The following is a 25,598-nucleotide window of genomic DNA, read 5'->3' as shown; positions in this document are numbered from 1 at the left end:
TCTGAGATTTAAAAAAACTAAACAACTAAATGTGTATGCTATTTTTTTAATCAAAACTTTGACAAAAAATAAAAATATGTACACAACAACTCCCCCAGCAAGAACATGTAAGTGTAGCCAAGAAATGTCTGAAACAGATGACAAACAAAGGGGACTTTGTCTACCGGATATTAAAATATTATTCAACCTCAAATAATTTTAATGAGTGGTACTGGCATAAGAATAGACAAAAAAATATCAATAAAACAAAAGAGGAAGTCCAAAAACATACCCAAGAATTTTGAATATGATGAAGATGGTATTTCAAATTGGTTGGGAAATGAGAGCTTACTCAACACATGGTGCTCAGACAATATACTATGTGGAAGGAAAAAAATGAAGTGGAGATGACTTCTATCCTTTCTAGCATTAGAAAAAAAAAAAAATATTACCTTTTCAAATCTCCCTAGGGTAATAGTTTTCAGAACTTAAGGAAGGAGTTATAAAATCAGGGAAAGACAGACTGAATTGCATAAACAGTTAACCTCCATTTATCAAAGAACATATTAAGAAATTTTTAAAAATGGAGAAAATTTGGATTGCAGTTGGTAACTCAAGACATGCCGAACAAGGCATTCCCACAACATGCTGATAATCAGCACAATAAATTATTTTGGGGGAATCATAGTATTTTAAAGTGAAATTACCTAGAATACAAATAACTTTGTAGATGAGTCAAAATAAATTATTTTCTGTTTATTTGCAGAATCCCAACTACTCACCCTTTTCCCTGCTTAAATGCTTGAGTGGCTTTTTCATTCACTTAGAATAAAATTCTGAAAGACTGGACACTGTAAGCCCATTTCCCTTTCTTTTACCGGCCATGTTTGGGTTCCTTTCCAAACTATTTCCTGCCTTGGATCTTAACAGTTCTTCCCTTTGCCTCACATGCTCGTCAATGATATTCAGACAACACCTGTTTCTCATTATCAGACCAAATGGCCTAAATGCCACTTTTTCTAAAGCCTTCCCCAACTACCTAATATAGACAGGGCACCTCCCAGCCCTGCCCTTACCTGTTCTATTTTCTCCACAGTGCCCACCACTAGCTGAAACCCTCTTTTTAGTGTCTGTCCCTCCCCCTGGAACAAGCATCTGTACTGTTATGTCCCCAACCTCAGCGAGTCTAGATCCACAGGGGCCATGTATGTATTTGCTTTACAAAGGGATGAATCCAAAGTGCAACTGAACATTTTGATGAACCAAGAATACTCCTATGAATCCAAACGCTATGTCTCTAGTCATAGTCTATAGAAGTCAGATCTGGCTGGTCTCTGATCTACTACACTTCGAGTTTTATTTTGCCTCCTGTTTAAATTCTATATTTTGTCTGCTGCTAGCTATTACTGCCCTGCCATCTCTTGGTGGTACCTACCCTTACTACAAGCATTTGGCAGGTCTAGAAAGTAAAGTATGTAAGGACGAGGTTGTTTTATCATTAAGATGCAGTAACTTTAGTGCAGACAGGCATATCTTCTTGAATATCTCAAGAGATTTTTAGATCTTCTATAGATTTCAAACAGTTCTTGGAAAGAAGAGGTTGATAGTTACTAGTTTCTAAACCTAAATTTTGACACTTTCAGTATCTTACAACACACTACCCTCTTACTAAAAGTGTTAGCATCTCCTTCATCCATAAGTTAAACAACAGGTTTAAAAAGAAAAGTGAAATTTTTTTCCTGAGATTAAGAATAAATTTGCTTTCCAGAAGAAATATAAAACTGAGCACACCCAGTTGCAACTATGATTTCACCTTGCATTAGAAGACTCGAGATTCAAGTCTACTTAACATACAAATCTGTACATGGAATTTCCAATTTGAGAGTTCAGTGTGGACTTTTGGCCTACAAAGCACAGCAAAACTGTAATCATAAGTTACACCCTATAAACTCCATCCCAATTCAGGCCTTCCCTGAAAGTTCCTTAAGGCTAAAATTGTCTTGTGCCATCTCCTGAAGCCAATTTAAACACAGGGTAGACAGGAGGGGCAGACACTCTAACTGGTAAGGTAGGCCCACCCTTAGACTCCAAGTATGCCGAGTTTTTCAAATTAGAGAAATAAAAGCTATGCAAGAAAGTTGAAGGAATGACTGCAAACCTCTGGTAGGGGTCTTCATTTCTCAGAAAAGCAGAGGTGTCTCAAAGAAGGAAGAACCCAGGCCAGAGGGCAAACTGTGTTTTTACTTTACCCAACTGCCTATAAGAAAATAAACAAAATCTTAATGTGTGTGTGTGTGTGTGTATTTTAAATAAAAAGGAGGTAGGAGATGTGGACAAGAAACCAAAAGTCAGAATGTCAAGCATGGACTTTGGGAAACTATCATGGAGGGTAAACTAGTAATTCTGGATTGCATTACATTTTGAGTATGCTGGTATTTATTGGGGGCATCAGACAAACTACTATGGTAATTGTCCCTAGAACTGTGATTTCACATGGCCAGCCATCCAACTGTAGTCATGTGGACTCACCAATTTCTGATGTGGATGTTTCTCTGGACAAAGAGTATAAAACCCCAAGTAAATCATGGTACACCTATAAGAGAACCTGATCTGATAGCTCCCAAACTGATGCATTAGTCTATAGTTATAACACCTAAATTATTTTTACTTGTTCTATTTAGATATACATGACAATAGACTATATTTTGATGTATTACACATATATGGAGTACAACATTCTAATTGGGATTCCATTTTTGTGGTACAATACCTAAATTTGAAGCTTTTCAACTGCTTAGAACTATTCCTGGCAGAACGTGGAGTCTGGACTTCAACAAGATAATGGAAACATGTAGGAATGGGGATTAAGTCATTCAAAGGGCAGTCAAGCTCTTTGACCTTGTTTCTCAATACTTCCTCCTTTAAAAGGAAGAAAAGATCTGTATATGCTAGTCCCATTACAATATCTAATGCTTGAAAACATAAAAGAGCAGTACTGGATTTAAAAGCTGAAGTTACAAAGACATTTAAAACAGAAAAAAAAAAAGAAAAAGAAAGAAAAAGAAAAAAAAAAAACATAACAAAACCCCCAGCAACTATTATAGCCTTGTTCAGTACTGACTGATCTAAAAGTTCATTCCCAAAACATTCAAGCTCTAAAATCATTCCTGACACTGGCTTGTTTTTGTGGCCTGATGAACTCCAGTGTTTTCTATATTTCACACATAAAGTTTCCACCAAATCCCTTTACTGAGTGTACATCCCTCTCCTACTTTAAATTCACTCCACTACAAATCTGATTCTAACCATGCCGGCCATTCCAAAATCATCTCCTTTCTAAAGACTGCTTTGGCTAATCCCTTTGTTAATCCTTAACATGACTACAGCCACTTTTATGACTCATTTAGCCAACTAGGCTTCAGTTACTGGATAACATGCATGTACCATAATTGATGAGCTAAAGAACGCGGGAATGCTGCCTTCCACGGAATCTATCATGGGAAATGATTTTTTTCTCCAAGGCTCTTTTTCTCTCTGCTTTTCAGACCGGTGTGGTCAAGTGCACAGTGGGCACCCCCTTTCGTTCACCGGAGTGCCTTCAACTGTGAAATCTAGAAATATGCTATGGAAAATCTCTAGCCAGATTAACTTATATGAGCTCTAGCTGTGCAAGAGCAAATGTGCTCATTTTAGAGAATCAAATTATAACCTCGCTTGCCACCACTACCACAGGTACTGGGCTATGAATTTTCCTACAACCTACAACCTCAAGAGACAGTCGCATTTAGTCAGGCCCATTTAACAAAGGAGGAGGCTTGGACACGGAAAACTGAAGTGCCTTGCAAAAGGTTAGGACGAGGCACACCCACAGAGTCATCCTAGTCCATCCGACCCCAAAGCAGGGCTCCTGAGCCTTGTGCTCGCTATCCCGCCGCCCATGACATCATCTGCCAAAGTCGGTCATCTCCTGAGAAGAACACCTGGATCCCCCAAGAAGTCTGGGAGCCTCGAGTCTAGACAAGGGCAGGAGCCACTGAACAGGTAATGTGGCGCACCTGGATGCAGAATGCGCGAGGCTGTACCCAGAAAGAAAGGGCTCACCTGTAGGCAGCCACAGCGCGGGTCTGCAGGTATTTCTGGGCAGTCATAACTCCCACGAAGAGAAAGTTCCTGTCGCGCGGGCCACCATCCGGGGCCGAGCCGTGCAGCCACAGCTGCGCCCCCCGCGCATTGCCGCGCACTCCACCGGCCTGGGACGCTGCTGCCGCCGCCGCCGCCTGCCCCGGCCGGCAGCCCTCGAGGCTGGTGCGGCGCCGCGGACCCGCTCGCTTCAGCTCCGAAGCACGGGGCAGGACAAGCCGCGAGGCCAGCACGAAGCCCAGCACGAGCCCGAGCAGCACGCTAAGCCAGGCGCGCCGGCCGCGCGCGGCCATTCCCGCGCCACTCCGCCCGCAGGGCCGCTGCCGCCGCCGAGGCTCCCCGCGCCCTCAGCCCGCCGCCCCCGCCTGCGGAGGCCAGCCCGTCCTAGCGCCGCGAGGCCCGGCCCGGGCAGCGCCGCGGCCGCCGCGGGCCCGCCGCGCCCATCGCGGCCCCCCGAGCCGCCCGCAGGCCCCGCGCCGGCGCTTTGTTCCGCACGCCCGCCCCCACCGCCGCGGCCTGCGCCTTTAAGAGGGGACCATGCCCGGAGCGCGCCGGCGGCGGCTCGGGAGCTAGGCGGCGGCGGCTCCTCCCGCTCGCGCGCGGAGGCGCGGGGCCAGCGCGACGGCGATAGCAGTGGCAGCCGGGCCAGAGCCCCTGTCCCGCCCAGCTCGCGTCCCCCAGCTGGCTCTGCTCGGATTGTGCTGCGCCCGCCCCCGTCCTCTTCGTGGCCGACGCCGCCGTCGCAGCTGCACATCCTCCGGCTTAACTCGCCATTGCAACAGAAGCCCCTCACGTCACGCACAGCGCGTTATGAAGCGGCTCCGGCGGCTGCGAACCGTGGCCCCTCTCGGGATCCGTCCGCGCCGAGCGATTGGCGCAAAAGTGAATGGGGGGCGGTTCACGTGACCAAAGTTTGATCAAAAAAAAAAAATTAAAAAAGCCCACGTGCCCCGCCCGCCGGTGCGGTTTGCGGCCGGGCGGAGGGGGCGTGGGGCCGCGTCTGCCCTAGAGCTGCAGGCCTATTCAAACACCGGCTCCAGCAGCCCGTTATCCGCGCCGGCGGCCACGCCCCCGCCGGCCCGCAGGCTGACTGCGCCGGGTGGGAGAACTCGCCTCCGTGGGCGCCACCGCGGGCAGTCCCTCTGCGCACCTGGGCGTCGCTAATGGACATCTCCCTGGCGAGTTGTGCAGAAGGGGCTTCTTGGCCCCAAACTACACGAACCGCACGTTCCTCGCTCCTACACTGTCCTCGGATAAACCCCACTGCCGCGCCCTGCCCGTCAGCTCGGCTGGCCTCCCGGCTCCTTTGCCTGCGTCGCCCCATCCACACTGTATCTTTGTTCCCGCCGTCCTGTGGGCAGGAACCCGCACGTATAGAATCAACAGCTGGGGAGCCGTTTGGGACGTGCAGGCTGGGAGAGTTAACCATGAATTCAGTTACCTTGAAAGAAAGAAGGGAGGGAGGGAGGAAGGAAGGAGCCACACTTTATGCGCAAGCTCTTCATACAGTACTAGCATTTAGTAGATGTTGAAGAAACGGCAGAAGATGTTAATACTCTGGGCAACAAACCACTACTATTATTTGTAGTCTATGTGGGCAGATAGCTGATTAGTATCGTTCATCTGAGTCTTTGTCAATATTTTAATAGTTAATCTACAAAAAGAGTCCTGGATTTCTGAAGACAGGTTTTGGGGTACCTGCTCCTCTACGCTAGACTTTAAATTTTATACATTTCCTTTATGAAAACTCAGTTAAAGCAACAAACTGAGAACATGACAATTCAACAAATGTTTGTAAGTATCAGTACTTAGTCGCCAATATATTGTCGAGGTTTCATAATGAAATTCTCTAAGAGCAAAGTATTTTTTAATACCTTTATTTTGTTTTTATGTGGCACTGAGGATCAAACCCAGTGCTTCATGCATGCTAGGCAAGCATTCTATCTCTAAGCCACAACCCCAGCCCCAAGAGCAAAGTATTTCTTGGGCCTGAGGGGCTCTCATTTAATTAAGTGAACCCAGCAATTCGAGACAGAAACTAAGCATATTTGGGGATAATCATTGAGTCTCTCTTCATTACTAATAAGACCAAATAACTGAGATATTAACATAGTTTAAAATACCAAGCTATGAGAAATGCAGGCACTTTCTTTTAAACCGAATGGTGGTCGCTCTTGTTTCTTCTTTGGAGTACTAGTACTTTCTTAGACTTCTGTGATTTATGTCAAAAATAGTTCATTACTCACTTCCCCACACTCCCTCCCAAGAAGTGATCCACATCCAAAAATAAAATACAATTATGCAGTGAATACAGGATTCCAGCAATGGTCTTGAGAAAAATACAGAACATACAACCATGAATTACAGGCTCAAAAACCATAGAAAGAGGTTTCCAGTAAGACCATAGACCACAAATGCTGGGGAGTCACCAGAGCCCCCCAAATTCAGCAACAGCCCCATAATTCAAAATGATTTAAGTAAGACATAAAATGGCAAGTTGCAGGCCTGTAGACATTCAATTTCATGACATAGTCAATGATTTCATAACCTGCTTTGGACATGTCTTTATTTCCTCTCCTAAACTAAAATCCAATAAAAAGTACAGAAACATGTGAAGGGAATAATATTTTGTCTTCCACAACTTCCCAATTCCTAGAAATCCCTGGATTCCTAGGTGCACATTCGGCCTCACCTACAGGTTCAATAGTGGAGGCCTTGGAAGCTCCTCACTCACAAGTCTCTTCACATTAATTTATTTTTAAAGATAGGGAGAAGACTGGTTGTTAAGATTTTGTAGGTGTGTCACCACAGTACATTAAGTGTAATGATGTTTGTTGGGTTCTTGATTAACAGCACTGGGAACCTTTTTTGTTATTTTGGGGGTCATTGACCGAAAAATAGGAATGGAGTTAACCATAATCAGATACAGGCCCACATGCAAGGGAAACCTGAACTGTGAGCATATTCCATGAAAACTCCTAATGGCACCTGAGAGGCGGCTGGCTGGTGGTGGATGGGGGGATCAGGAGCCTGGGATGGGCTCTGACTTCTAAACAGAGTCCCATTTAACCAAGCTCAAAGAGTTTCAGGGTCTGACAGTCTCCTTTTCTTTAAATGGATCTTTCCAACAGATCCAGTTAAAGTCTCCTGGTAGTGAGTCTAGACTGATATTGAGAAATTCATTTTAAAATGTTGGATCATCTACTTCCTTTCTGTTTGCATGTCTTGTGATTCTCTGACACATAATTAAAATTCACCTCTACCTACATGACTGAACATTTTCTCACAAACTGCAACTTTGTTCCCGCACGAAATACATTTTTTTTTTCCTTGCTGCTAATACATTGAATGCCTGTTGCAGGTATAACATTTCGTGTAATTTGCAGCAATTTCTTGGAAACTCTTGGTAAATACCTCAATTGTTCATTGGCAGCAAGCCTTGAACAACTGACAGAGTTCCCTGTAAGGGCTTCTTGAAAAACTCAGTGTCTGGACTTGAGCCTCAAAAGAGGGTCCCTGGAAAAAAATGGTAATAATTTAAAAAAAAAAAAAAACTTTTAGAACTGCCTCTTTTAAGAAACAGTGAATTCTGAGAGTTGTAATAATCCATCCTTTCAGAAGGTTCTCTTCACTGCCTGCAAAGATTATTTGTAATGACCATTTTACTAATATTACCACTTAACCTCTATTAACCCAATAAAATTTTGCTTCATTATTAACATTGCTATTAAATTGTCGGGCAAGATCCTCATTACCTTTTTAATTTTTTCCATTTTTCCTTCTAGTTGCAGCATTTCCAGTCAGAGATACGAAAGGGCAAGTGATTATGGGTTTTACTCTGGCTTCTCTCTCTGGAACATTCTTCAGTGTTTCATGCTTCCTTGTTCTGCCTATCATCTTTGTGCATCATCAGTGTGTTTCTCACACAAGTATGTGTGCATGTGCACATTTATATTAGGACAGAGCCAGAAAGAAAAAATTGAGCACAATTCTGCATACTGGCCGGGTGAGATGTAATCTTACTAACTAGAAACGGCTGCCACCAGCACAGGCACTCTTGGGAAACAACCTAAACGTTCTTTGGGAGATAACCTCCTTCCAGTGGCCAAGAACAGTTTGCTTCTAGCCTAGGACTTAATCCTTATGTCACAAAGAAGTTTGACTTTCCCATCTGTTGCCAAGAAATGCCATTAATCTTTACAGCAGGGTCAGAATTTCTGCAGCTGGAGGGTTTGCACAAAGACATAGCTTTCATCCACAGGAAGGACACCCTCCTCCTTCACACCTGAACCCTGGTGCTGGTCAGCTGGCCAGTATGGCCATCTAAGGGCTAACCACAGTCAGGGTCAGGTCTTGCAGAGACATTCCAGATGTGTAGCTCAAACCCTCTTTGTTTTACTCAAAGCTTAATGAAGCATCAAATCACTTTGAATTCAAGCTGCAGAAGAAGGTTTAAGCTACTAATTGAGTCAGCAGTAATTCAAATACACAAACACCTAAAGTAAAATGCAAGGATAAAAGAACATTTCATCATAGCACCCATTAAATCACCCCCCAGTGCTTCCCTGATCCTTTGCACACTCTGTTATTCCGATATCATGCCAGCACTAGGGTCATAAATACTCTTATCACTCATCTGATGGTTGATAAGGGCTGTTAGCCAGCCTGGCAATGAAGGGCTCTCTAGGAATTCACACTAAGAAAGGTATGATGAAGCATTCTGTCATGCAGTCTGTACAACTTGTTTGGAGGGCATTTTATCATCATTAGCAATTTCAAGTGCATTAAATTTAGAGCCCACTTCTGAGAATTTATCCTCCAGCCATACCAGTACAAAATGACACTTGTACAAGGTTGTTCTCTGTGATTGTGTGTGGAATGAATAAACAAACTATGGACTAGCCTTTGGAAAATGAAATGCAGGTGTTTCTCTATTTATGAAGAAGATACGTCCTAAAAATCCCATCATTGGTTGAAAATATTATAGGTGGAAAATGCATTGAATACACCTAACCTACAGGACTTCACAGCTTAACAACGTGGCACACTGTGCAGTATCACTTGTTTCCCCTTCTAATGGTGTGGCTGACTGGAAACAGCAGCTCCCAGCATCCGGAAAGAGGACTGACTGCACCAAAATCACTGGCATGGGAAAAAGATCAAATTCAAAATTCAAACTAGAGTTCCCATTGAAAACACATCGCTTTTGCCCCATCATAAAATCAAAAATCTTCAGTAAACCATTGTAAACTGAGGCAGTCTGTGTTCTGCAGCTGTAAAACAAAGTGAGCAGGCTCTCTCTATAGCAAGATGGTGAAAAATAAAGGGGAAGAAGAAGAATGCTTTCATCTTGGCATGGTGGCACACCCCTGTAATCCCATCAACTCAGGAGGCTCAGGCAGGAGGATCACAAGTTTGAGGCCTGCCTCAGCAACTTAGTGAGGCCCTAAGCAACTTAGTGAAACCCTGTCTCAAAAAATAAAAAGGGCTGGGATGTGGCTCAGTGTAAATCCCCATACTGAAAAACAGAAACCAATAAGAATGTTGCTAGTGTTTTTATAACAAAATACTAGATGGACGCCTAACAAAGTGAGGATCTATGAGGAGCCAGGGGGAATGGGGTGCGTGGAGTGTTTGAAGGAAAGATGTGAATGAGATCTTCCAATTAGTATTTTTAAACATCAGTTTTGCTTTTTTTATTTTAATATGTGCTTGTATTACTTAACCCAACAAAGACAAAATGATACCAATTTTTCCACACAACAGATTTCCAAAATATTAACAGTTTAGATCATTAAGATCACAGATTCTATCTTACAGCTGTTTTGTATTACAGAAGTGGACACTGAGGACAAAAGAAATGAAGTCAGTGAGCCACATGGTGAATGCTGTCACCAGCCACAGCCAAGGAGCCCAGAATGCATCAGCGTCTAAGCATGTATCTCCATAATACTTTATTTCAAGTTTTGTCTCTCACCCCTCAATAGCTAATTAAAAATGAAGTTTCAGAGAACTAATTTAAAGTTTTGTTTCATAGTTTTCTTAATATGTCATTGTTAGGATTCTTCAAGCATGGAGCCCCCTTGAATAGTAAGAGCCCTCTTGAATAATCAAAATGCCTATATGGGTTGAGCATCCCTAATTCAAATATCCAAAATCCAAAATGTTACAAAATCTGCAACTTTTTGAGAGCTGAAATAGGGCTACAAATTAAAAGTTCCATAACATTAAGCTTTGTTTTATGTACAAAATTATTTAAAATATTGTATAGAAGCATAAATGAATTTAGCCCCATCTCCAAAATATTACTATATATTTAAAAAAAACAAAAACAAATACACAAACACTTAGGTCCCAAACACCACTTTGGATAAATGTACTTAGAATCTATTTCTCTATTTATTTAATACTTACTCCTCCTTGTATTTTATTCTCAGGCCTTCCATAATCCTAAGGATTTATGGTAGTCTTTTTTTTTTCTTGTCTTTTTTCCTGGTGCTAAGGATCAAACCCAGGTCCTTGTGCACACTAGGAAAGTGTTCTATCCACCTTCCCCATCTGCGTGTCTTATTATTTTCCCCCTTTTAACCCTTAAACATTTTTTTTAAATCTTTCAAAATTTGTTAGGATAGTACATTGAAAAAGGGTTGGGTCAGGACAGTGCTAGAACTTTGTGACAATGGCGCCCTCTCGTGGTATATATCTGTTCTTGTTAAGTGAGGATTTCTTTAATCTTGGACTCAAAAGAGATCAGACACTTTATTTTATGGTTAATAATAGCCTATTTCTAATTATCGCTTTCTCCAGTACTTTCCAATGTTATATACTGGTTTTGATTTTGTGTTTATCTGGCGATAAACACAAAGTTGAGCTAAAAAACTTAACTGACTTGGGCAATTGGCACACACCTGTAATCCCAGCAACTCAGGAGACTGAAGTAGGAGGATGGTAAGTTTAGAGGCCAGCTTCGCAACTTAGCAAGTCTCTAAGCAACTTAGTGAGACTTTGCCTCAAAAAAAAAAAAAACCCTGTGAACTGGAATCTGCTCTTTGCATCATGAAACTGAATGATGTTGGAAAAGTAGGGCTGACTTCTGCAGGTTTAACAAGCACCCCAAGTGATCCTGATGCCCAGATTGGTATGATAGCCATGGATCTCTTCTTTCATGTGACAGATGGGCCAGTGATCTCCCAACACCTGCAAAATATCAGCCCATCTAAGCTTATTGTATATGGCTGTGGATGCTTCTTGAGAAGTTTTGTCTTCCTTCACTAGTCTGGGACCACAAGATGCAACTTTCATACAGGAAAGGTTGTCTGCAGGTCATTGCTGCATATTTTTTAATACATGGATTGAACCACTCCACCACTGAGGTATACTCCCAGTCTTTGTTAAATTTTATTTTGGGACAGGGTCTCACTAAGTGCCCAGGCTGGCCTTGAAATTGCAATCCCTGCTTCAGCCTCCTAAATAACTGGGATTACAGGCATATCCCACCATGCCCAGCCTCACTACAAAAATTTTGAGTTTCCAAATAAGCATTACATGGCTGTGAAAAATTGGGAGGTTTAGCCAAGCAACAGTGGCGCATGCTTTTAATCCCAGAGACTTGGGAGTTTGAGGTAGAAGAATTGCAAGTTCAATGCCAGCATCAGAAACTTAGGGACACCATGTCCCAAAATAAAAATAAAAAGAACTAGGGGTAGAGATCAGTGGTAGAGTACCCCTAGATTCAATACCCAGTACCACCCCCCAAAAACTGGGAGTTTTGTTGATATGTTCTACTGATGTTGTATGCCTACCAACATCAAACAGTATCACAATTTAAAAACATCACACAGTATCACAACATCACACAGTATCACAACATCAAACAGTATCACAATTCAGAATGCCTTCCCCAAGCCCAGAAAATCCTGATATTCATGGGATCTGAGCAGGCATAGGGTGAGGAGGGTGTGGAGTTAAAGGTCAGTGAGGTTGTTCACATTATTGGACTTTCATCAGCCTCAACACTAGTGCAAAGATGATAAGCCCATCTTTGTCCCCTACAAGGGGGGGGGGGCTTTCATTTGGTTCTGGAACATTCCCCAAAGGCCCTTGTGTTCAAGGTTTTGTTTTCAGCCAGTGGTACTATTGTGAGGTGGTGAATCTTTCGAGACAGGACATAGTGGGAGGAAGTTGGATTATTGGGTGTATGTCCTCAAAAGAAATTTGGGGATCCTAGCGTCTCTTCTTCCTCTCTTTTCTTCCCAGTTGTCACTCACTCCTACCATGATATATTGTGCTGCCACAGGCTCAAAGCAGTGGGGCCAAGTGAATGAAACTTTCAAAACTTTGAGATAAACTATACCTTTCCTCTTTAAAAGTTGATTTTAACTCAGGTATTTTGTCACAGTTATTAAAAGCTGCCTAACACAAAAAGGCTGTTGACCCTTTTTTAAATTTTTTTTTTTTTAGTTATAGTTGGACACAATGTCTTTATTTTACTTCATGTGGTGCTAAGAATCGAACCCAGTGCCTCACGCATGCTAGGCGTGCACTCTACCTCTGAGCCACAACCCCAGCCCAAGGCTATTGACTTTTTTGAAACTTCATCTAAAAAAATTTCTCCTGAAAAATGACACTTTAAAGCTGTTAGCATCCATGTATTGTCTCAGTGGTATGAGCTCTCTGTGGGGGTCTTGGAGTCTCTGTGAGCTTTGCTCCCTTGATATCATAAGCTGACAAAGAAGTGAAGCAGAGATGGGTTGGCCTGGAATATGTCCCATATACGTGTCCTGGGGAGCTCCCGTGGCCAAGCCCACACAATACAACTTTCCACCTTGCTTCTAGAGTCTGCCCTCTAGCAGGGAAGCAGATGGTTTTATTAGTATCAAATATTTAAAATTTATATTTCTTTTTTGGTGCTGGGGATTGAACCCAGGAGAACTTTACCCCTGAGCCATATCCTCAGTCCTTCATTTTTTTATTTCGAGGTAGGATCTCATTAAGTAGCTGAGGCTGGCTTCAAACTTGCAATCCTCCTGTCTCAGCCTTCAGCAAAAGCCCTCATTACGGTCCCTAGGAAAGACCTCAGACCCCAGAACTCTGAAAATGTGTCCCGCCTAGTAAATGGGAAGGAAACCTCCAAAGAACACACTTCTATTATCACAACTGGAAATGGCCTAAGGCACAACTGGCCCTGGTGTTCAGCTGCCACCGCTAGAGTGGCTTAACACCATTTCAGCAATGTTGGAATTAACAGGAGGAATTCTACTCAACCAGTGCCATTTGTTTCTTCTCTACATTTTCTGTATTTCATGACATTTTCTGATTGATTAGAAATGGTTTTGAAATGAAGCTTCATGCCATTTAACTGTAAATCAGAAATAAACACGTAAGCCATTGAAAAACACATTTAACCTGGCATGGTGGCAAATGTCTGTAATCCTAGTGCCTCAGGAGGCTGAGGCAGGAGGATGGCAAGTTTGAAGCCAGCCTTAGCAACTTAATGAGACCCTACCTCAAAATTCTAAAAATGAAAGGACTGGGGATATGGCTCAGGGGTAAAGCTCTCCTGGGTTCAATCCCCAGCACCAAAAAAGAAATATAAATTTTAAATATATGATAGTAATAAGACCATCTGCTTCCCTGACAGAGGGCAAACTCTAGAAGCAAGGTGGAAAGTTGTATTGCGTGGGCTTGGCCACGGGAGCTCCCCAGGACACGTATGTGGGACATATTCCAGGCCAACCATCTCTGCTTCACTTCTTTGTCAGCTTATGATATCAAGGGAGCAAAGCTCACAGAGACTCCAAGACCCCACAGAGAGCTCTGACCCTTCCCCAGAGCCAACCATCACATCTGGGCCCAGTGAGTAGACAGGAACCTCACCAATTATTTGAACAGAAAGAATTTTTAACAACAATATTATTGAGGTACAACTGATATCAACTGTATATGTTTAAAATGTAAAATTTAGGTTTTGACATATATATGCATGTACATATATATATATATATAGATATAGATATAGATATCATATAGATACGTAGGTATCACCACAACTAAAATAGTGACCGTTTCCATGGTCATTCCCCCAAAAGTTTTCTTGCACCCCTTTATGCTTCTTCCATCTCTGCCCATACCTCTGTTCTCAGGAAACCATTGATCTGTGCTCCATCATTATTGGTCAGGTGCATGTTCAAGAGTTTTGTATAAATGAAATCATATAGTATGTACTCTTTTGGGGGCTCTGGTTTCTTTCACATAGAAGAAAATATCTTGAAACAACATTTTATTGCTAAACAGCCTTCCAGTCTAATAATGTACCACAGTTTATCCATGCACTCATTTATGGACATTTGCACTGATTTCATTTTGGGCTATTAAATGTACAGCTGCTGTGAACATTCATGTCATTTGCTAGGCTTTATATGAACACACGCTTTCATTTCCCTTAGGTAAATATTTACCAGTAGAATGGCTAAGTGGTACAGTAGGTGTCATTTCACTGTTTTTAAGAACTGTCAAATTGCTCTCAATTTTCTTTCTTCCTTTTCTCTCCACTCCCCACCCCCATCCCTAATCAAACCCAGGGCCTTGAACATGTTAGGCAAGTGCTCTACCATTGAGCTATATCACTCACTGCCCTGTTTTCCATTTCTAACAGGAATGTAAGAGTTCCAATTCATCCACATCCATGCCAAGCGTCCACACCAACACTTGTAATCATAAATATTCTTAATTTTAGTCTTTCTAAGAAGTATGTAGTGATATCTCACTATGGTGATATGATTAGTGACATGGGCTTGAGAAACATACCTTCACAATGGGATTGGGGGCTGGCTTACTCAGCTATTGGAGAAAGCTATGGGATACTAGTGGCTGACAGTGGCATCATGGGCATTCAGGATATCCCTGTTGGCCTAGGAAAGTAGGCAAAAGGAGACTAGGCAATAGGAGATCAAAGGACAGAGAATTATGCACAGTGGCAACAAGGGAATTACAAAGACCGTGGGGTCAGATGGCTGCTTCTGATGACCCTCAAGTGTATACACAGAGAAAAGGACAAATTGAAGGCAGTTTTTGTCCAATGTAGAACACAAGGGGAAGATCAGAAAGCCCTGATGGACCATCATCCTCTGCAGCAGTTGGAGAAAAAGGTTGGAAGCCAAAACTAGGCCTGAGTAAGAGTTGCAGAGAACTTTGAACCTTTAAATCCCTTTGTCTCAGCCTCTCACCGCCCAACTCCTACAGAAACATCTTTCAATTAATGCACCTAAGGTAGCTCCCTACCACCTGATGCTGACCACCCTCAGGCCTCATCTCACAGCTCCTCACAGCCTCCAGGATACAGAAGGAGTTTGAGCCCAACATCTCTGGTTGAAAAGTACAAGCTTGCTGTGGGAGGCCATAGCTATACACTAAAAGTGTGGCAGGACCCCATCTACCCACACTGGTGGGAAATGGGGAAGAATTATGGAGGGGGACTCCACAGGTGTCTGGAGGTAAAATAAAACAATGATAAAGTTTGCTGGAGCCAAATTTATGGAAACAATTCAGGTTTACTGTGTTGATAGGAGCCCCTAGGAGTGATGTTTATATCTGCTAAGTCAAGGTGGCCTCAGGTCAACACCCAAATGACTGGCCTGAACAGACTGTGGATAAGTCCCTGCAGCTCATACAAGTTAGTCTTATGGTGAAAGAGGGGGTGAAAATGGGTTTGGAGTGCCAGACTTGAACTGTCCAGCATGACCTGTCATCCTGTCCTCAAGTCAGACTTTGCTCTGATCAGTTACCACCAATGCAGTTCAAGAATGTTGATGCCCCCTTCACCAGCATCTTTTCAAGACGTTGCTGAAATAATGCCCTCCAGGCCATCTCCCATTATTAGGATGTGTCTGAGCATGTTACATGTAATAGATCCATGTAACTTTTATTCTTCCTGAGCCTTTGAACTGTATCTATATTGTTTACAAGATATAAGAGAAATTTCTATAGGACAACTACATTTCCTGTAAGTCACTGTATTAGTTTCCTGTGGCTTCTGTAACAAATGACCACAAAGTGGCTTATAAAGAGACATTTATTCTATCACAGTTCTAAAGGCTAGCAGCATAAGCCTGTTGTGGTGGTGCACACCTGTACTCCCAGAGACTTGGGAGACTGAGGCAGGAGAATAGCAAGTTTGAGGCCAACCTTTGTAATTTAGTGAGACCCTGTCTCAAAATAGGAAATGAAAAAGGAGTGGGGATGCAGCTTGGTTAAAAACTAGAAGAACCAATGGATGAATGGATAAAAAAAATGTGGCATTTATACACAATGGAATATTACTCGGCACTAAAAAATAACAAGAGCATGGCATTTGCAGGGAAATGGGTGGCATTAGAGCAGATTATGCTAAGTGAAGTTAGCCAATCCCAAAAAAACCAAATGCCGAATGTCTTCTCTAATATAAGGGAGGTGACTCAAAATGGGTTAGGGAGGAAGAGCATGAGAAGAAAATTACCCCTAGATAGGGAAGAGAGGTGGGAGAGAAAGGGAGAGAGAATGGGAATTGCATGGAAGAGGGAAGGAGACCCCCTTCGTTATACAGAATACAGGTATGACGATGTGAGGGAAAAAAAAAAGAAGTGGGTCACATTAGATTGGGTAGAGAGAAGGGATGGGAGGGGAGGGGAGGGGAAGAGGGGAATGGAAGGGCAGCAGAATAAAATAGACATTATTATTGCTGTGGGTACATACGTGACTGCCTGACCAATGTGATTCTGCAACCTATACACTCAGAAAAATGAGAAATTATATCCCATCTGATTCAAATGTATGATATGTCAAGATCATTGTGCGGTCATGTGTAACTAATTAAAATAAATTAAAAAATGGAAAAAAAACTAGAAGAACAAAATTAAGGTGTTGACAGGGCCAAGCTTCCCCTGAACTTTCTGGGGAAACTTCCTTGCCTTTTCTAGCTTGTGGAAGGCCCAGGGGCTCCTTAGCTGTGGGATGCATCCCTCTAGTCAGCCTGTCTTCCCATGGCCTTCTTTTCTCAGTGTCTACGTCTCTTCTCCTCTTCTTACAAGGATAACAACTGTTAGGGACTGAATTGCTTTTATCTCACCCCACCCTAATTCATATGTTGAAGCTTCAATCCCCAGAATCTAGACTGTGACTGTATTTGGCAATGGGGTCTTCAAAGAATTCAGTTAAAATGGGAAAAATTGGGTGGATGCTAACCCAGTCTGATGGTGCCTTTAAAAAACAGATTAGGACACACAGACAGGAAAGACAAGACCACATGAAGTGACAGCAATAAGTGGTCATCTGCAAGCAAAGGAAGTAAGTTACAGAAGACACAAACTCTACAAGTACCTTCTGACTTCCAACCTGCAGAATTGTGAAAGAGTAAACTTGTGTTGTTGAAGCCACCCAGTCTGTGATATTTTATTAGGGCAGACTTAACTAATACACTAATCACACTGGATTAGGACCCACCCTAATTCAACTGGCCTCATCTGAACTTGATTACCTCTGCTAAGACCCTATTTCCAAATAAAGGCAAATTCACAGGTACCCAATAGGGATTAGAACTTCAACATGTTCTTGGGGTGAGGAGACACAGTGCAACTCCTACCAGGCACTAGTTAACCAATTTACAGAGATTAGCACATCCCCAGGGTCACTAGCTTTCAGCTGGATTCAGACAATAGGAGGTATTGGCAGAGGAATGGTGGGTGGGAGGAGAGATCACAGTATTCTGGTCCTTCTAGTTGGATCACTGCAAGTTGGCTGTCTGGATTGAAGACTTAACTCTTTCAGGTCCTATCCATACACACCTTTCTCCAGGTTCTAGTCAGTGTTCAGGCTTTTGAGACATTAATGCTCAAAAACTCCCTGGTGTTATTAGCTTCCCTTAGTATTGTACCATGCCTAAGTCTTGTCTGCGTGTTGTTGCAAATACCTTCTTTGTTACATGCTCTGCAGTCAACCAGTTTGAGTATACCATATTTCCCACTGGCACTCTGACTGATGCAGGCCATTTCTTAAGCTTTTTAGGGGTTGGGATGTAGTGTATTGGTTAGAGCATGATTCCTCAAAATTGCTATACAATTCCTTTGATTGTAAATCTTGGGGATGATCAAGTGGGGGCAGATTTGATCCAGATAAGAGAATTCAGGCTGCAAGATGTGCATTGATGATGCATGAGTTCACCTAACAGCACTTATGAGACTGTATACTAATTCTACTGCAAATGGCTGGTTGCTTCCCCTCCACCTATTCCCTTGCAATGTGACTTTATAGCTCCTCTCATTGTTAATATTCCTCTAGCTTTCACTTCGGGAGTAAACTTATAAATTGTTTTGGCCAATGGGATTGTAGCAAAATGAGAAGCAAGATAACCTGAAAAGCTTTGGCACATTGTCCTTGGAACTGAACTGCCACGTGAATGCATCCAACCTGGCCTGACCACTCACCTGTTGTCCAACTGACAACCAGCCAACTTCAGACACAAAGAAGGCCACTAGCTGAGTCAGCCTCCAGCTGAGCCACCAGACGACCACAGACATATGAGTGAGTGTAGCCAAAATCAACATAGCCATGCCCAGCAGAATTTAAGGATAAATGGTTGTTTAAAATCAAAGTGGTTTAGGATGGGGGAAAAGCTAATGGATACATCTTCCAAATCAGAGGTCACTTTGTTGCCAATCAGATGAGGGTTCTTTTTGCTTAATTCAGGCATAAATCATGAAGAGGCAAAAGACAGCTTCTTTGGTGTTAGGAGCTCTCAGTTCTTAGTGTTACTAACTCTACTGAGGGCTCTGCTCAATTCAAAGCAGAGATCACAAAAAGACTAAGCAATACCAAATGAATGGGGCTTTTTCTGAGGCACAAGGGAGGCAAAACAGTGTTCTGGGACTGGGTCTCTGAGGACATGAGTAGTGAATCTTATACAGGCAAAAGGGGCAGGCTCTGCCAGCACAATCAGCAGTTAGCCACTGAACTTCAGCTCTGTCATGATAGCTTGGCTCTGTGCCCTCAGCTGTCAGGAGATGGTGGAGGTGCTCACTACCTCCACCCCAAGAGGCTGTGGGAAAATTCCCTGGCAGGCCTCTGGGTCCAGCAGCAGTGGTGGCAGTCCTTGCTGCAGTGAGTAACAGTAATTAGAACAGTAGGAGAAGCTACAGCAGCTGTCAGCAGAGCAGAAGTGTTGGTGGTTGCTGCCACAGTGGAAATTATCAGAGCAACAATTGTCACAGAAGCAGCAATAGCCACCCATGTCCCCCTGGGCCTCTGGAACAGAAGTGATAGACATTTGGGAACTCTTAATTACGTTTTTATGGAGGGGGGGGTGAATAGGGATTGAACCCAGGAGCTCTCCCCCACCAAGCTACACCCAACCCTTTTTGTTTTGGGGGGAACAGGGTCTCACTAAGTTTCCCCAGGTGGGTCTCAAACTTGCAATCCTACTGAGTTGCTGAGATTACAGCCTAGCCCAGAGCTCTTAACTTAAATGATGGATGAATCCCCCATCCATCTTAATCATGGAGCAGCATTAATAAATTGTTGGGCACAGAACACATAAATCTTCAATGGAAACTTTTAGGTAGATGGTATTGTGTCTTTGGCCAAATGATTTGAGAGAGACTTGAAGAATCATGCCTCAGGGACTCTTTGCTGCCCCTTTCTCTCTCCATCCTACCATCTCTGCTGGTTCTTCCTCATCAAACAGCATTACTAAGTCTTTCTTCTAAGGAGCAAGGTCAGGCTGGGCACGGTGGCACATGCCTGTACTCCCAGCAGCTCAGGAAGCTGAGGCAGGAGGATTGCAAGTTCAAAGCCAACAACTCAGGGAGACCTTGTCTCTAAATAAAATATAAAAAAGGGCTGGGGATGTGGCTCAGTGGTTGAGTGCCCCAGGGTTCTATCCCTGGTACAAAAAAAAAAAAAAAAAAAAAAAAGAGCAAGGCCACATCAAAATAAGCCTTGTCTCTTAATGTCTGTTCCTTGCCCTGCCAAGTGCACTGAAGATGCATTCCTGGGCCCATAAATTTCAGACTTTAGGGATGTTTGGTTCATTTTACTTGATAGCACTGAACATATTATATACATGCCCCTCCTTGTGACATTCCCACCACTTCTAAAGCATTACCTACTGGATTTTACTCAAATGACTGACCACACCTTTCTTCTCTGTGGTATCCGGTCTTGAAAATATTTTCTGTATTCTCTCCCATCTTTTTGTCCATTTGTTGTTAAATCTATCCTGCTAACTGTTCCTAAGGTCACTTGTGATGGTAAGTGTAATGGGCTTGATTCTCAACTGAAGTTATCCTAATATATATATATATTTTTTTAATTACCCAGAGCACTCTTCAAAAACAGTATTCATCTGGCTTTGGGCCTCCTAGATTGTGTGCTTTTCCCTTTTCTGACCATTCCTCAGTCTTGCTTTTTTCTGACCTTCCTAATCTCTACTACCAGTGTGCTCCAGAGTTCAGTCTTTAGACCTATTGTGTTTTTCTACCTATGCTCAATCTCATGGGGGAGGGGGGGGCTGAAGGGACACCCCCACCCCAGCCCTTTCAGCTCCAATGTTTGACATCTTCAGGAAGCCCACAGACCACGTTGGGATAACTGCTGTGTGCTTCTCAGCTTCCACTCTCCCTCTGGGGTAGAATCATCACACTTCCTTGTAATCACATCTTTCCCCCAATCCAGAAATTTTGCTGGCCTGCAGATGCATCTTGGATACCTAGAATGAGCTGATATCTGTGAGTGCCCTACCTCATGGAGTTAGAACAGGCAAGAAGGTAACCACCCCTCTAATGCCACTTGATATAAGTGGTGATGTGGACTCAAATACACAAATGCCTTTTCTAGAGATTACACAGGTAGCTCCGCCATGGAATGCGGTAAGGGAGACCATGGATGTTCTCCTTGAGATTTCAAGAATTTTGAATACTGGCTTAGATATGGAAACACTGTCTATTGTGTACGGCTTTGTGAACAAGGAATTAACCCAGAAGCTTTATCATCTGTTATTAAGGAACTCCGCAAGGCTACTGAAGCACTAAAGGCTGCTGAAAATATGACAAGCTGACTTTCTGGAGAGATCCTGATGAGATATGTCAAATTCCTCAAGAGGATTTGAAGATTGCATTTTAGTCAAGAATGTACAGTGAAATTACTGCATGCAGCATGTGTTGAAAAATTTTCCTTTTAAAAAGAATTATAAAACCATAGCTTTATAAATCAGTGGAAAGTGGCTTACAGAGAGAACTATCAAATGTGTTTGCATCACATCGTTTTTTTTTTTAATGGCCCTAATATTTTGCATTGCTGTTTATATTTATGTATTCCTTATTTATAGCTCTGATAGCTTTAATTTTCTAAGCAGTCTGTCTATCAGATGTTCATATCTGCTGTGCCTGGTGAAGTATAGTGGAACCCATCAGTATTGATGTGACGTAGTTATGACTTGACATTTCCATTATAAACTTTAATTTTGAAATGTTTATGCATATTAACTGTTGATTTATGTTGTATCAGGCTGAAAGTTGACAAGATTTTAGCCACCATGTAAGAATTTGTATTTAAATTCCCCGTGTATACCAGAATCTTGTTTTTTTAAAATGAGAACATAGAAAAAATTTCTTGTAATCTTCTCTTTAACAAAGAATATTTAGTTTTATAAACAGTTTTTGGGCAGTTAATAGTGTGAACTAGATCATTTTGTATTGACTGAAAAATAAAACTTCTAGAAACTTAGATTTTAAAAGTAATAACAGTGCTTAGCTTAGTATTGTTTGTAGTTTGAGTCATTTACATTGAATATTAGTTGGGAATGTTTTTCTAAGTTTTATATCCTATAAAGGCCTAAAAATAATGTATAAAGTGAAACATAGCCAACATGCAAAATTCCTTTTTACTTTTATTACATAAAATTGAAATTCTTATCTAATAAATATGAAGAAGATATATAATAAATCACTAGATAAGTGGTGTGTTTCAATGAATATGTAATATTTTCTGAAGAAATAAGGATTTCTAGTCATTAAACAAAAACTAATGAAATGTGTATCAGGAATTATAAGTTTGCCTTTCTAAAATCATTTTGTGTCATTATTTACCCTTAAAGTATTAACTCATCAAAATAATAATTCAAAAATAAATTTTAGAAAATTAGGATGTTATTGGTTCTGTTTCTGTAACAGAATCTCAGTGGAATTTTTTTGCAAGGCTAATATGGATTCAATTTCATTGTTGACTAAATTTTAGATTTTGTTAGATACCTTTTAAATGAATGGTATTCATTCTTCACTAATGTTTTTTGTTGTTCATACAAGCTGAAGTGGTTTTAATAAGATTTAGTGATATTAGGTAGCCACTTTCTCTGTTTTTTTTTAATATTTATTTGACCATTATGACTTTTAATTCATGGCATCTTTACCAGTAAACTGAAAAGGTCTATTAGCAGAACAAGTTGGGAGAAAATAAGAATTTGTGATAAGCATTTGAATGCAACTAAACACTACAAATACTGCATATTATTTATAAATCAAAGGGAACATTTATTCTCAAACTCCAAAATGTGTATGCAGTTCTAGGCCATAAGAGTTGACAGTTTTATGTATGATTTTAAAGGTTAAGTTATTTACCTATGAAGCAGAATAGGAAAAAATATTCAGAAAGGATTATGTTTACAGAGGCCTTCTTAATGTGTCATATTTCTTAAATGTTTTTTGGTGATACTGGGGATTGAACCCTGGTGCATTCCACTAAATCACATCCCCAACTCTTTATTTATATATATTTATTTGAAATTGGGTCTGGTGATATTGTTCAGGCTGACCTTGAACTTGTGATCTTCTTGCCTCAGCCTCCCAGATAGTTGGGATTAGGTGTGTGTCACTGCTGCTGGCTTTAAATGTATTAGTATCTTTTTAATGCATACTCCAGTAATATTTAATAAATAAAATGATACAATTCCAATGCTGTACATGTTGACAATGACAAAAATAAAACCATATTGGTGGTAAAAAAAAAAAAAAAGATATTACACGGGTAGACATTCATGGTTTGAGATGAAACGTCATTGTATCATAACCCAATTCAAATGCTCCATCTCAGAAAACTACAGTGGCAGAAGAGATGTGCTGTAGAAAATAAGACTCGAGCAGGCCTGGAGATACTGTAGCTGCAAACAGCATAAGCACAGGTCCTGCCCTGCCCTGCAAGCCTTGTAGTCTACTGGGGAACAATACTGGGTGATGGCAAACATTGCATGGTGACAGAAATGAATGACACTGGCAAATGCCTGCAATCCCAGTGGCTCAGGAAGTTGAGGATCAGGACAATCACAAGTGATTGGGTGATGGCAAAACATTGCATGGTGACAGAAATGAATGACACTGACAAATGCCTGCAATCCCAGTGGCTCAGGAAGTTGAGGATCAGGACAATCACAAGTTTGAGGCCATTTTCAGCAACTAAGCGAGGCCACAATGTAGCTTTTTTAAAATTTATTTATTGTGGTGCTAGGGATCAAACCCAGGGCCTTTTGCATGTGAGGCAAGATCTCTACCAACTAAGCTATACCCCCAGCCCAACTTAGCCATTCTTAAAATAAAAAAGGGGCTTGGGATTTAGCTCAGTGGTAAAGTACCTCTCTGGGTTCAATCCCCAGTACCAAAAAAATAGTTGTCTGATTTAGGACCTAACAACATGGATTCTGTAGCCACAGACTGCACTTTCATGGAATGTAGGAATTAGAAATGTTAGGAAGTAATGCAGAGATGAAATAATAACTGTCTTAGCTGCTGCAAGGAGGTACCATGAGCAGGGTGGCTTATAAAACAGCTTCTCACAGTTCTAGACACAGGAAGCCCAAGATCAAGGTGCTGGTGCAGTTAGACACTCTTCCAGGTTGCAGACAGCCAACTTTCTCCTCATCCTCCTCACATGGCAAATAGCTCTGCAGTCTCTTATAGGGGCACCAATTCCCATTCATGAGGGTTCTACCATCACAAGCTGATCACAGCTCAAATGCCATGCCTCAGTGCCTTGGGAATTCAGGATTTCAACATAACATAAATGGGTAGGGGTAGCATAACCATTCAGCCTATAATAATCACAAACCAGGGGGATCTAGTGTTCAAGTGTTTGTAGCAGTCCTCTATCTGCTTCCATGTGGGGTCCACATGGTCATGTGAAAACAAGGCCTTAGCAGTGTCCCTATTGCCCCCCTCACCCCAAAATCCCACAAATAATTAAAAGCTCCCAAATGCCTACCGCTTTAGTTCCAAATTCTGTGCTAGAATGTGTTTCCATCTCAGCTACAGTTTCTCTGCAGAGGGACATGGCAGAGAATAGAGTCTGAGTTTGAAAACGGTTTTCATGGCACTGGCCCAGTCTTTTCTTTGCCAGAGGCCTCAGGTTTTGGCCCTTGCACTTTTACCCCCAATTCCTTGTTTTTTCTGGAGAGCTGGGGGGGGAGGGACCTTTATTTTTAGTAGTGGGGATAGAATCCTGAGGTGCTTTACCACCGAGTCCTTTTTATTTTGAGACAGGGACTCTCAAGTTGCTTAAGTCCTCACTAAATTGCTGAGGCTGGTCTTGAGCTTCTGATCCTCCTGCCTCAGTCCCCCTTATCATTGGGGGACTGAGGTGTGTTACAGGTGTGTGTCACCACACTAAGACCTATGTTCTCTGACCAATCCTTTGAAACACTGACTTAACTAGTCTTGTAACACAACTTCCATATGTAATTGTTTCATTTACTAGCTTAAGCTCCCCACATCTTGATTACCTAAGGCCCTTGGTAGGCAGGAATACAGGCACAAAGTGAATTTCAATGATTAGGGGCCTTGGATTACTTACATAACCCCTCTAAGTTTCAGCTTCTGAAAATCAAACTTATTAATAGCACCTACTTCACAGGACTGTAATGAGGACTAAATATATAGGTATGTTACTACCATATGGTAAATGCTCTTCACATACTACCACATATAACTGGCACCCCAATAAATAATATTACTATATACAGATAATATCCATATCTGCTCATCACTTCTTCCTATGATACCAACCCTCCACTACCATTACTAGAAGAGCCAGATGCAAAGAGGACATTCAAAATTCAAGCACTGCTTCTTCCTACATGCTCATGACTTTATAATTTATGGAAGGAAGAAAAAACACACCTTTCTATTCCCCTATAACTCCTAATTCTATGTAGTTTGTTCTGTGTGTCAAGAGCTGACTAGATTGCAGCCAGAGAGCTGATTATGCTATGCACAAAACCCTGGCCTGTATCGCTCTACTTTTCAGATACTCAATAAATGTTGACTATTTATTTTTAAGAATTTAATCTTTTTTATTTGTTTTTATGTAGTACTATCATCAAACCCAGTGAGTCACACATGCTCAGCAAATACTCTACCACTGAACTACAACCCCAACCCAAATGTTGACTAATTTATGAGACCATTTCA

General features: G+C 41.9%; 1 protein-coding gene and 1 pseudogene across 2 annotated transcripts in view; one reads left to right on the top strand and one right to left on the bottom strand.

The window, feature by feature from the left end:
* Window positions 1–4,540, bottom strand: part of CHSY1 (chondroitin sulfate synthase 1) — a 68,640-nt gene extending 64,100 nt beyond the window's left edge. Inside the window, exon 1 of the mRNA XM_081291343.1 lies at window positions 4,081–4,540. Within this exon, the coding sequence (XP_081147469.1) occupies window positions 4,081–4,412 (332 nt within the window). The 5' untranslated portion in view covers window positions 4,413–4,540. The remainder of the gene's footprint in view (window positions 1–4,080) is intronic.
* A 16,429-nt stretch (window positions 4,541–20,969) lies between these two features.
* On the top strand, window positions 20,970–21,415 carry LOC308648149 (mitotic-spindle organizing protein 1-like; annotated as a pseudogene). The gene has a single exon. The product of its transcript is annotated as a mitotic-spindle organizing protein 1-like (transcript).
* The last annotated feature ends 4,183 nt before the right edge of the window (window positions 21,416–25,598 follow it).

The sequence above is a fragment of the Spermophilus citellus genome, assembly GCF_964194105.1.
Source record: "Spermophilus citellus genome assembly, chromosome: 4".
NCBI classification, from domain to species: Eukaryota; Metazoa; Chordata; class Mammalia; order Rodentia; family Sciuridae; genus Spermophilus; species Spermophilus citellus.
The sequence above is the reverse complement of the archived record's forward strand: the minus strand, read 5'-3'. Positions and strand labels throughout refer to the sequence as shown.